The sequence below is a fragment of the Balearica regulorum genome, chromosome 12, assembly GCF_011004875.1.
Source record: "Balearica regulorum gibbericeps isolate bBalReg1 chromosome 12, bBalReg1.pri, whole genome shotgun sequence".
NCBI classification, from domain to species: domain Eukaryota; kingdom Metazoa; phylum Chordata; class Aves; order Gruiformes; family Gruidae; genus Balearica; species Balearica regulorum.
The window spans coordinates 4,421,681-4,433,819 of NC_046195.1; the positions used below are offsets into that span (position 1 = coordinate 4,421,681).

General features: G+C 35.6%; 1 protein-coding gene across 13 annotated transcripts in view; it reads left to right on the forward strand.

Annotated features, from left to right (window-relative positions):
- Positions 1-12,139, forward strand: part of HERC1 (HECT and RLD domain containing E3 ubiquitin protein ligase family member 1) — a 103,944-nt gene that overhangs the window by 17,476 nt on the left and 74,329 nt on the right. For all 13 annotated transcript variants that reach the window (XR_012837499.1, XM_075764898.1, XM_075764899.1 and 10 more), the window contains exons 2-11: positions 2,071-3,026; positions 3,573-3,668; positions 3,983-4,177; positions 5,759-6,070; positions 6,724-6,820; positions 7,737-7,880; positions 9,341-9,468; positions 10,351-10,495; positions 10,590-10,761; positions 11,934-12,068. Coding sequence is in view for 12 of the 13 variants with exons in the window: in XM_075764898.1 (XP_075621013.1) it covers positions 2,097-3,026; positions 3,573-3,668; positions 3,983-4,177; positions 5,759-6,070; positions 6,724-6,820; positions 7,737-7,880; positions 9,341-9,468; positions 10,351-10,495; positions 10,590-10,761; positions 11,934-12,068 (2,354 nt within the window). In the remaining variant the exon portion in view is untranslated. The remainder of the gene's footprint in view (positions 1-2,070; positions 3,027-3,572; positions 3,669-3,982; positions 4,178-5,758; positions 6,071-6,723; positions 6,821-7,736; positions 7,881-9,340; positions 9,469-10,350; positions 10,496-10,589; positions 10,762-11,933; positions 12,069-12,139) is intronic.

Consider the following 12,139-nt stretch of genomic DNA (forward strand, 5'->3'; position numbering starts at 1 on the left):
TGCTACTTCTCACCTACATATGGTTCTTCCCATGTGACGTACTCCTCTACAGTGATAGAGGTGCCTCTGCACTTTGTGTTGTCATTGTTTTACCAACTCATTAACCAAATTATTACATTCTTGGTTTCAAGATAAGAGAAGATCTCTCAAAACTTAACTAAAAACTAACTTGATTTTCTCCCCGTTTTACCTCCGTATTTTGTCTTCCTAACATACAATTCTTCTATAAATTTACACCACCTAAATTCTGGAAGTAGTTTATTACAGCATCATTTGCCTAAATAATTGTATATGCTTTTGAATATACAAGATACTCTTCTGATGATTTTTTTTTTTTTTTTTTTTTTTTTTTTTGTAAATGACTTACGCTTTCATTTTGAGTAGTATGGTTGAGGTTTGCTGTGACTGAGCATTGGGGAACTACAAGGCCATATGCACATTTGCCATACTGTCCGTGCTATACACCTTTGGTATGTCGTCCCAAAAGAAGGACTATGTTGAGAAAACAATCTGCTTTTCCAACGCTATGTTGTCCCTTCAGAAAGTGATCAAAGAGGACTTGTTGCCATGTTCAGTTTGAAAGTTGATGAACTCAGATTAAATTTCTAAAAGGTCTGATATTCTGTAATTTAAGTGTAACTTTTCCATCTGTTGATTTCTTTTAGATTTTGAATTTTATAACAGTGAACAAAAAATGCCATCCCATCTAATTAATTGCAAACCTTGAAACTACTTTTCACTTAAGTTATAAATGGCTTAATGGATGTTGTAACTGAGGTTTTCGACCACCTGTGTAGAACTGAGACCCTACTGTGTCTCTCAGGGGAAAGAGGGATCTTTCTGTTCAGCTAAATAAGCTGACTTGAGTTCAGGCAGTGCAAAAGTCAGAAAAGAGATGTGTTCCAGGGGCTAGTGCTAGCCAAAAAAAGCTTTGTGGTATGTGGCAAGGAATCCCATTTTATCTGTAGGATTCTCAGGAATTTTGTAGCAATTTCATCATAATGTTTCATTGAGCCACGTAAAAGCATCATGATTCATAATGTGTTGGGGGTTTTTTCCGAAAATTGTCAGGAAAAAAAGATCTTTTAAACTAATTGATATCTTTGCTTTGAAAGAATGTTGTAAGCTGTCAAACCGGTTTGGCAACCAATTAGAAGTTTCCTGGTAAACCAATGTTGTTGCGTTATTAAATTTTCTCTTTACTTCCATATTGTTAGTGTTTCCTTCCTTAAAAATCCATCCTAAAAGCTTTGAATATTTTCTAAGTCATACGTTATAGAATACATTAATATAATACATAATTTTTGATACTGTAAATTTACTTAGAGTAGCTGTGTATTTGGCTCTGAAGAGCCTATTCACTGAATGAATAGGATCTACATAATGTGCCACTCTAGCAGTCAAGCCATCTGTCCTGGTTTCCGTTTAACATTCTGACACGAATTGTAAAGAGATCTCTAGCTTGCCTTAGAAAGCGGAAAGGGTGGTTTGTGACAGCAGGACTTAAAAATGTGTTTGACAGGTTGAGTCCTTAGTTATGGCCTGAAATGGTAGTCTCATTTGTTGTAAAATAATTTACTTGTACACAGTTGTGTGTGATCTTGTTCATTTTTTGAAGTCTTTGTCCTCTGTTTTGCAGTCTGTAAAAAGAATATTATTTCTTCTAGAGAATATTAAAAGTGTATTTTCACCAAAAGATAGCAGAATTAAATATGCTTTCTGTGAATTTTTGTGCATGTGGATTTACAGAATGCAGGCTTACACTAAAATTCTTACATCATGTTAAGGAAGTTGCACATATACACGTACTTTTTTTTTTTTTTAATTAAGATAAAAATTAATCTGCAAAACATCTTTTTTTATACTACTTCTAAACTATTCTTTTAGGTTTTGACCTGAATTCCAGATTGCAGCACTTATATGGGTAAAGTAGTGGAATTTTGGTAATTCTTGGAGATTAATTTTTTGCTACTTGCATTCGTAAAGGATTACCAGGATTTGTCCTGCTGTGAGTAGTAAGTTCAGTAGATAATATTGCACACCTATTTACAGGTTTTTTTTCCTTTTCAGGACTAATGGCAAAGGAGTAAACCAATATGGCAGCTATGGTCCCACCTGTGAAGCTGAAATGGCTTGAACATCTAAACAGCTCCTGGATCACAGAAGACAGTGAATCTATTGCAACAAGGGAGGGAGTTTCTATCTTATACACTAAGTTAGTCAGCAATAAAGAAGTCGTGCCATTGCCCCAGCAGGTTCTGTGCCTCAAAGGACCTCAGTTACCAGATTTTGAGCGGGAATCTCTATCTAGTGATGAACAGGACCACTACTTGGATGCCCTTCTTAGCAGCCAGCTGGCACTGGCAAAGATGGTATGCTCAGACTCTCCATTTGCTGGAGCACTTCGAAAACGTCTCCTTGTGTTGCAGCGTGTCTTCTATGCACTTTCTAATAAATATCATGATAAGGGTAAGGTGAAACAACAGCAGCATTCACCAGAAAGCAGTTCTGGATCAACAGATGTGCATTCTGTCAGCGAACGTCCTAGATCAAGTACAGATGCACTCATAGAAATGGGAGTTCGGACTGGATTAAGCTTGCTATTTGCACTGCTAAGACAAAGTTGGATGATGCCTGCATCAGGACCTGGCCTCAGTCTTTGCAATGATGTTATCCATACTGCAATAGAAGTCGTGAGCTCTTTACCACCTTTATCTTTAGCAAATGAAAGCAAGATTCCACCAATGGGGTTGGACTGTTTGTCACAAGTAACAACATTTCTTAAAGGAGTAACAATTCCAAACTCTGGGGCAGACACTTTAGGTCGTAGATTAGCTTCTGAATTGCTTCTTGGTTTGGCTGCCCAACGAGGTTCCTTGCGATATCTTCTTGAATGGATAGAAATGGCTTTAGGTGCTTCAGCTGTAGTAAACACCATGGAGAAAACCAGGTTGCTGCAGAGTCCAGAAGGGATGATCAGCTTTGATTGCTTTATGAGCATATTAACACAGATGAGACGATCTTTGGTAGGTATACCAGCTTTGATTTTTCTACATTGCGAATGTAGTGGCATTCTTAACTGTAAATAGTTTCTCAATGCTGAATGCCAGTTTGCTGAATAGTATGCTTAATATGTTAAAAAGATTTTTTTGGGGGGTGAAATTTTTTTTAAAAAGTTTTTCCTTTGTTACCACTGTCTCTCTCTTCCTCCCTGCCCACACATTTCCTCATAGGTAAAGGAGATGAAACAGCAAAGCAAGCACTGTGTTAACTTTTGGCTTTATGCTCTAACTTCAGGAACAAAGCAGTATTAGGAGAAATTAACTCTAAACCCAGATACTTTCACAAAAATCAATAAATAAGAATGTTTAACTAGCACTTGTCACATTTTTGTTATCCTAAAGTGTATGCAGATATCACAAGTCAGGGGAGAAAGGTAATTTACTTATGCCTATAGAAAGAGCTTTAAATTTTGCATAACCATAAGAACAAATCCCTAATGTATTTTGTACAGATACACTGTTGCTCTATGGAAGTATTTTTCTCATAATAACAGCATTTAAAAATTGTAGGGATCATCTGCTGATCGAAGTCAATGGAGAGAGCCAACTAGAACGTCTGATGGCTTATGTTCTCTTTACGAGGCAGCTCTGTGTTTATTTGAAGAGGTATGTCTTGAAATGAACCTTGACTTTAAGGTAATTGTAGTTTACTTCCCCCTCACGTGCCTAATTGGTATGTGCATGTGGGTATGGTCCAGTCTTCACGGAGTTATTGTGGAGTAGAAAAGGAAGGCAAAAAAGGCTGAAAAACTAAGATGTAGAGAAACAAAGTAATTCAGGTGAGCTAATGATATGGTGACGGATGATTTGTGTTTTAGACAGAGAATCATATTGAGGGGAAATTAAAGTTGCATTAAACATTGTGACTATATGGAAATGAATTAAAGTGCTACTGTGCAATAAATGTCTCATTTTAATAGGTTTGTCGAATGGCATCAGACTATTCTAGAACGTGTGCCAGCCCTGACAGCATTCAAACAGGTGATGCTCCCATCGTTTCTGAGACCTGCGAAGTGTATGTTTGGGGTAGCAACAGCAGTCATCAACTGGTAGAAGGAACTCAAGAGAAAATACTTCAGCCGAAGCTTGCTCCAAGTTTTTCTGATGCACAGACGGTGAGTGACATTTATAGTGGTACGTTATGTAACGTTTAACAGCTTCGTAGTTACAGTATGAAATTGGAAAATAGTACTTGATTTCTGAGTGTCAAGTTGCATGAAGGCATGATAATCAGAACTAATCACATAAGTTATTTTACTGAAAGTCTCTCACTACTTTTATTGATGCTTGGAAAAAACATTCTGTTTCTTTAATGACCCACAGATCAATGTCCATGTAACAAGAATGATTGAATTATCTAACTTGCTATGAAATGCATTTGCAGAGATGAATTTACTTGCTTGTATTTTTTTTTAAACTGTTGTTTTAAGAAGTATCTTAACTACTCAATCTTATTTTCCATTGGTGGTTTTCACACCAAAGTTGCCTAGTTTAAATTTCCAAACCAGGCTAACTGCTGGCACAGCAACCTTAATTAGCTTTGTGAAAATCAATATACAGTATGCTGTTTCTGCTCTCAGTCACAGATTCTGCAGTTGCAACTGAGTACTTCTGTTGATGTGTGACACAGAATAGAACAGTTTGTTTTTCTGTTACTATATTGGCTTTGCAGTGTTGACTTAAGTAGAAGCGTTTCTTTGGTCACTAGACAATTTAGGTACATTTTCTGGAATTGTTTCTATTGATGTATTTTATATGCCAGTGGACTCAGGACCAGGCATCATAAAGCAAGTTTATGCATTCAAAACACTAACACACAAGAGTGGAATGAGTGATCTGAATGAGTTACTCTTTAAATAGTACTGTATACACCCATACAAAATATTTGTGTGATTTCCCAGTGGGATAAAGAATTTTTTCTTTAACCTTTATTGACAATCTTTATAGGGTTTGTCTATATGAAGAAGTTAATTCACAGTAAATAGGGCTGTCACCATGCAGTCCACCACCTGCTTTGTGCCATTTTATGATATGAACATGCAGTGCCTTTATGCTTTAGATTTGAACCTGCTTTGCATGTATGGTGTGTTAAGATTCCTATAGGAAATTATTGCAGGGTTAGTTGGTTTGCTATTGGGTCATTCTTCAGCTGTGCGCTGACTTTCAGATAGAGGCAAGGTTGTTCTTTCTTAAAAACTTTCGGTCTTATTTCTTGGGTGTTTATGTAATGAAAATGCATAGTCTCAAATGGTAGTGGATTTTTTAGCATTTGGCATATGTTACCACTTGGTACTGGTTAAAATTAAGCAAAACCTGCATTGCTTTATTGACCTGCTACTTTGTCCTTTTAATTTTAAGAAATTAAGATACCTTCAAAGACCATCCATGAGTCTTGGAGATCTGAAGGCAGCCTGAGTTCTGTAGTCTGTAGAAGAGATGCAAATAACTAAAATAGATTAATCACTATTTACATCCTTTACCTCAAGAAAATAGATTTACTCAAAATATTTTTCAAGAATTTGAATTTTACTGCTTGCTGAAGTCCAAGTTCTGCATAATTTTTGCATCGTATTATATGAAAGGGTTATGTAAAGAAATCTGACATTCTGTTTAAAAATACAGGCTTCTAGACGTATACATGAATTTTACGTTTATCTAATCTTTCCTTTTTACTATTTTAACCTTTTTCTCTATAGATTGAAGCTGGACAATATTGTACTTTTGTTATTTCTACGGATGGTTCTGTTAGAGCCTGTGGTAAAGGCAGCTATGGGAGACTAGGACTGGGTGATTCCAATAATCAGTCCACATTGAAAAAGTTGACTTTTGAGCCTCATAGGTCTATTAAAAAAGTGTCATCTTCAAAAGGATCTGATGGTCACACTTTAGCATTTACAACAGAAGGGGAAGTCTTCAGCTGGGGTGATGGTGACTATGGAAAACTGGGACATGGAAATAGTTCAACTCAGAAATATCCCAAACTTATTCAGGGTCCTCTGCAAGGAAAGGTATGTTTTGTGCAGTAGAACACCTGTTTTTGTTCTGTTCAGTTGTGATGTTGTGTAAAATTTGAAATATATAAATTCTTAAGAAAATGTTCTGTGTTTTATCTAAATGTCTCTCTGAAGCTGCATCTGCTTTCAGCAAAGCACTAAAATTTGTGGTTGCCTGTAGGCATGTGATTTGGACCATGACATTGCCAGTAAACCTTCTCATAGTCTTAAGAGGGAAACTTGCTCATGTGCTTTTGCTGAACTGCAGTGACATTCCAGGAGATGGTTGCTTTTGTTAGCTGTAACATTAGGACTTTTTGTATACAACTTTTTAGTGGCTTCATTTGAAAAGTAGCTTTGTATTGTCCTACAAGGCCTTCTCTTCCCTATCATTCTATATTTTACCCAGTGTTTTAAACATCCACTGATACTTCCTTTTGCTGCTGTAAGACTAGGATATCATTATATTAAATTTGCTTGATAAATCATGACCAATTTTATATATAAACTTGTCTCTTTGTGTACTGATTTCCACTTATCAAATACTAAATAGAAAAAATTGCCAGTCGATTTATGTAGACTGCTTCTGAAACTTGCTTTTCATAAGCTTTCAAACTTTCTGTTCAATTTGTATAAAAACTTGATTTTTATTTTTGCATGTAATGTAGGTTGTTGTATGTGTATCAGCTGGATACAGACATAGCGCTGCTGTTACAGAAGATGGAGAGCTATATACATGGGGAGAAGGAGACTTTGGAAGATTAGGTAATTTTAAAATTTCATGAAATGCTGTTGGAAGAATTTCTGTGTCTGGTAATGATACTATACGTGTATTTGCCTTGTTCCCTTATTATCCCCTCTAAATACACATATACATGCACACATGTACACAGGTGTGTGTATATAGGTAACCTAAAATTTTGGGGGGAATTGTGGAAATGTTGAGTTTTAGGTTAATGTGAAATTTTTACATGCTTTGAGGAGCTCAGAGTGTGCAATGGTGAGTTCCAGTGCGCAGCTAAAAAGTAGCATTTAATTAGGTCATAGTAACTTGTTCACATTTAATCTGTTATGGATATCATGTAGGATTATTTTCCCTCGGTTACCCATTTTTCTTCCATATCTGCAGAATTTCTGTAGTTTATTAGACATGCTTATTATGAAGTAGGTGATACTGTAATGTATTGGGCTTCTGCAGAAAGGACCAGTCAGAACTATGACTGTCTAAAACTAACTAGTTTGCTGGTTGTATGTGTCTGTGCAGTATGTATGCTTTTATTTACAGTGGTAAGAGTGTGCTCTTATTTTAGCTTCCTCATCCTGTTCAGTCTACCTGCTGCCCAGTATTAGGTATAGCTAAGCTAGTTAATCAGCTAGTATTAAAGGCAGTTGTACTAGTGATTCTTTGAATTTCTTTTAAACGAGATAGATAATAGGCCTATGATTTACTGGCAGTGAGGTATGAACAAGTGTTTTGGAATATGTCTTAAATGAAATGTTTCTTAACCTTACTACAGATCTCTTCGAAACCTTACTACAAATCTTCCCAAAAAATGGGCAGAAATTATCTTTTGTCATAATTACAATGTATATGGGTTTTGCAAAATCTTACTGAAATTACAAACCATAGATAGAACTTAAATCTTCACTAAAAGAAAAAATATTTTTCTGTTTTCCTTAGGTCATGGTGACAGCAACAGCCGCAACATTCCAACTTTAGTAAAAGATATTAGCAATGTAGGAGAGGTCTCCTGTGGCAGTTCACACACAATAGCTCTGTCCAAAGATGGGAGAACAGTATGGTCATTTGGAGGAGGAGATAATGGTAGGTAAAATGAACAATTTGGTAGTAATTTTCGTCTTATTCCACCTATCTTACAGCCTCAGTACTTGCAGTTTGGGGTATTTTTGTTCATTTGGTAGCTGTTCAAGAAAAGGATTTTAGTAAAATCTAAATAAAACATTTGAAGTTTAACTGCAAGATTATAGACTTTAAAAACAGATTATCAGAAGGATGAAGAGTTTCACAGAGCAGAAAGCTCAATGAATGCATAAACAATTCTGGAAAAAATGCTTTGCTGATAACTTTCAAATAAATTCATTTATTTGATAGGGCAATAACTGTATTCATGTACTAGAAACTGCTGCATTTAAACTGCCTCTTGAAGAAACGTCTCCCGTCTAAAAAATGAAGGGATTCTGAGCTTCATTGCCAGTAGATTCTTTGGCAAACATAGAATCATTCATTTTGTACCATTACTGTATTTAGCTAAATTTGGTTATGCTGCTGGATAAAAATTAAAACTCAGATTAAAATTGCTGTATTATTGCTTCCTAGCCTTGTATGAGAAGAGAGGAAAATGCAGACTACAGAAATCTCATCATCAAATTGGTGGTTAATAGAACTGGGTAGGAATGTGAATTTCATTTGAAAGCTAGGTCTGACGTGCACCTGTAGAATTGTTGCCACTCCTCTGTCCTCTCTCTTTCTGTATTTTCAGTTGAAAAATCAGTTTTTAACATGACAGGCATCTTAGCCTTCACAAAGTATTGGAGTTTGCTCTTCTGATTCATTAAATTATAAACAATTTGGCTTTTGGATATTAATAATGTGGTACTAAAATATTGTTGTAGGAAAGCTAAACCAACGTGAATCAAAGCATAACCTTTGTAGAAATTACAAGTCTTTGTAATATATTTCACATTTGATTTTGTTCTTTTTCTCCTTCCTTTTGAGGAATGTTTTTCTGTCAACACACTGACATGGTCTAGTGACAGTCCTTGTTTTTGAGGTCATTGATTGAAAATGGGGAAGTTGTGGAGATGAATAGCTGTTTTCAAGAGAAACGTAAAGGAGGAATAAGGAAACAAAAATGTTTACAGAAATGCACACAGCTGTTAAGAAAAAAAGTGCAGAAAAATTAGGTTTTTTCAAGTCAGTTTATAAAGTAGGAGAGAGAAATCTTTTAATGTTTTTTTGCCAAATGTGTTATGGTTTAGTGTTTTGGAAGGCTTTAGTAATTAAACAGCAGGCAATGAACAGTGTCGATATATGTAATTAATGTTTGGGTTTTTTTAATTACACTATGATAAATATGTATTTCCAGAAGTCTATAATTACTGCAATTGAAAGGGAATAGGTTTTACAAAAAATGTAATATGTTTTAATTTTAAAAATATATTCTGAAATTTTTGGAGATCCAAAAAGAATTCTTTTTGGGTACTTCTAATTGTCATAGTTTATGTACTGAAAATACCTTCCACCTGCGTTTCCTCCTTTTGTAGGCAAACTTGGTCATGGTGATACAAATAGAGTATATAAACCTAAAGTTATAGAAGCCTTGCAAGGAATGTTTATTCGAAAAGTTTGTGCTGGGAGCCAATCTTCACTTGCGTTGACTTCAACCGGGCAGGTAGGCAAAACCAGTTTTTCACTCAAATGATAAAAGTTGGTGAAGATGGTGTGGGTTCATTATTTCAGCATTTATTATTTTGACTGTTGAGAAAATATTCAACTAGCACTTAAATATCAGTAAAGTTCTTGATCAGAGATTGACTAAGTACTGAGATCCTAATGTGCCAGAGTAATTCCAAATGTGCTGAAGAGTCATGTAAAAGTACACTTCTCAAGAGTCTTGCTTAGTCACAGAAAATGAATTATTTTTAGGTTAATAAACGTAACCAGTGCAAAACCAAATTAGAATCGGGAAGCCAAGTGGGTTCTAGAAGCAAAAAGCAGTGAAATGCTTGTAATTTGTAATGCATTAAGCAACTCGGGTCGTTAAGTGATTTAATAGTTTTTTAAAATGTATATTTATTTTAGAATATAGGTGTTAACTGAAAATTTATTTCTTATCTGAAAAATCTCAGGAGAGCTCGGTGATAAATGTTTAGGTGGTAAATGAGGGCCCTTACTGGCATGATGTATATACATGTAATACAATAAGCATTTCTACACGTGTAACCTAACGGACCCTCCCACACACACTCCACTGTGATTCACAGACAATGGGTTTTTAAAGTATGAATTTAGGAGTGTTGAAGTTTGCTGTAGCAGTTTCGTTTCTTGCAACAGCCTCCCTATTGATGCGCTCTGTGGCCAGTGATCTGAGTGCTTGGAGGGAAGAAATGTAGATTATATGACACGTACATTAGTTGTCATGAAAGTACTGTGCATGTTTTGTTGAAAGCGTAACTGCAATTAATGTGCAAGTGGTTATCTGGTATTTTGTTTGTTCGTGGTCACCAATAATAGAAATTCGACATGCTGATATTTTGTGGTTTGATTGCTCTAGGTTTATGCATGGGGCTGTGGTGCATGCCTTGGCTGTGGCTCTTCAGAGGCAACTGCTCTCAGACCCAAGCTTATTGAAGAACTGGCTGCTACGAGAATAGTTGATATTTCAATTGGTGACAGTCACTGTTTGGCACTTTCTCATGGTAAAAAGAATAAGATGTAAAAATAAATAATCTTCCTCTTGATCAAAAGGAATTGTGTCTCAGGTTTTGTTTTCTGCTTTATTTATGTTTATAGATAATGAAGTTTATGCTTGGGGTAACAATTCAATGGGACAGTGTGGTCAGGGAAACTCTACTGGTCCCATTACTAAACCGAAGAAAGTAAGTGGATTAGATGGAGTTGCAATTCAACAAATTTCAGCGGGAACGTCCCATAGTCTTGCCTGGACAGCTCTTCCAAGGGACAGGTAACAATGACATTGGGTGACAGGTATAAATGTTTTCTATACAAGTCCACTTTGGGAAACCTGTAGCTCTTTCCTGAAGGTGTTAACCATGTCATGCGTTTCAAGTACTCTGGTTGTAATGTTTTGTACTGGAGACTCTTCTCTTCTCTCTTCCTCTTTTTCCTCCTCTTCTTTCTTGTTTTTAAACTGTTACAGACTCCAAGTGGAAATAGAGCAACACCAAGGATCTGGGTGTTAGTTATCTATATATGAAGATTTCTTACCTGCCGTTTAACAAAAATTACCTCTGTTTACTAAAAATCGACAAGTTAGGCAGTGGGAGGAGAAACAACTCAGTATTTTTTTATTTTGTGCTTCTGTGTGACAGGATTTTTTTATGGCTTATTGTAAAGCCATATGCTTATACTTTCCTTTAGTGTAACAAGGGGTAAACTAAGCACAAGACTTGGGGAAATGAGGAAATTTAGACAAATTACTGACGTGGATTTAAGCATCTTAACAAATCTCTGGATGGTTACATGTTAACATGAATTAAAAAAAGACACCTAAATAAATAGTTTGGTTATTAATATACAATGACTGAAATAACGCTTTCTTACACCAAAGACATGAACAAGTGATTGAAGTGAATCGGTAAACTTCAAGTTTATGCATGGACTAACACAAAGGAATAGAACAACTTAATATTTGGAAGATAATTGAGGAAGAATTTCAAATGTCCTGTATTAAAGGGAGCTATCTTAGAAAAATCAATTAAAAAAAAATAGGGAGACTCACATAGTACTAAGTGGTACTACCCCTTTTGAATTCTCCCTACTTTATACCAAAGTTTCTTTATAATCCGGCATTTGTACTAAAGCCACCTTTGTGAGTACTGGTCAGCTTTTGCACGAGTCAGATTAAATACAGATGGTTTTATATTTATGGCATTGTAGGTGTTTTTATTCATAAATGAAGAGTGTTTGATTTGTAAAGGCCTCTACAGAAAAGAGAGCAGACCATACTTTCAAGGACCAGGAAGTTAGTCTGCCTCAGTCATATTAGTTTGTTCTAAGAAAAAAATTGGTTCGGTCAACTGTGTACTCTACCTACTTAAACTGTTTATTTATTAAAGCAGTTGGAATATTTTCAGTAGTTAACTTTTTTTTTCTTTTTTTTATGTTTGATTCCAGGCAAGTTGTAGCATGGCACAGACCCTATTGCGTAGACCTTGAGGAAAGTACCTTTTCGCATCTTCGTTCTTTTCTTGAGCACTACTGTGACAAAATTAACAGTGAAATTCCCCCTCTTCCTTTTCCTTCATCAAGGTATATACAGCATATGCATGTTATAGATTTTTATAAATTTTTTTTTAACAGCAGTGGTGTGTGGCTTATTC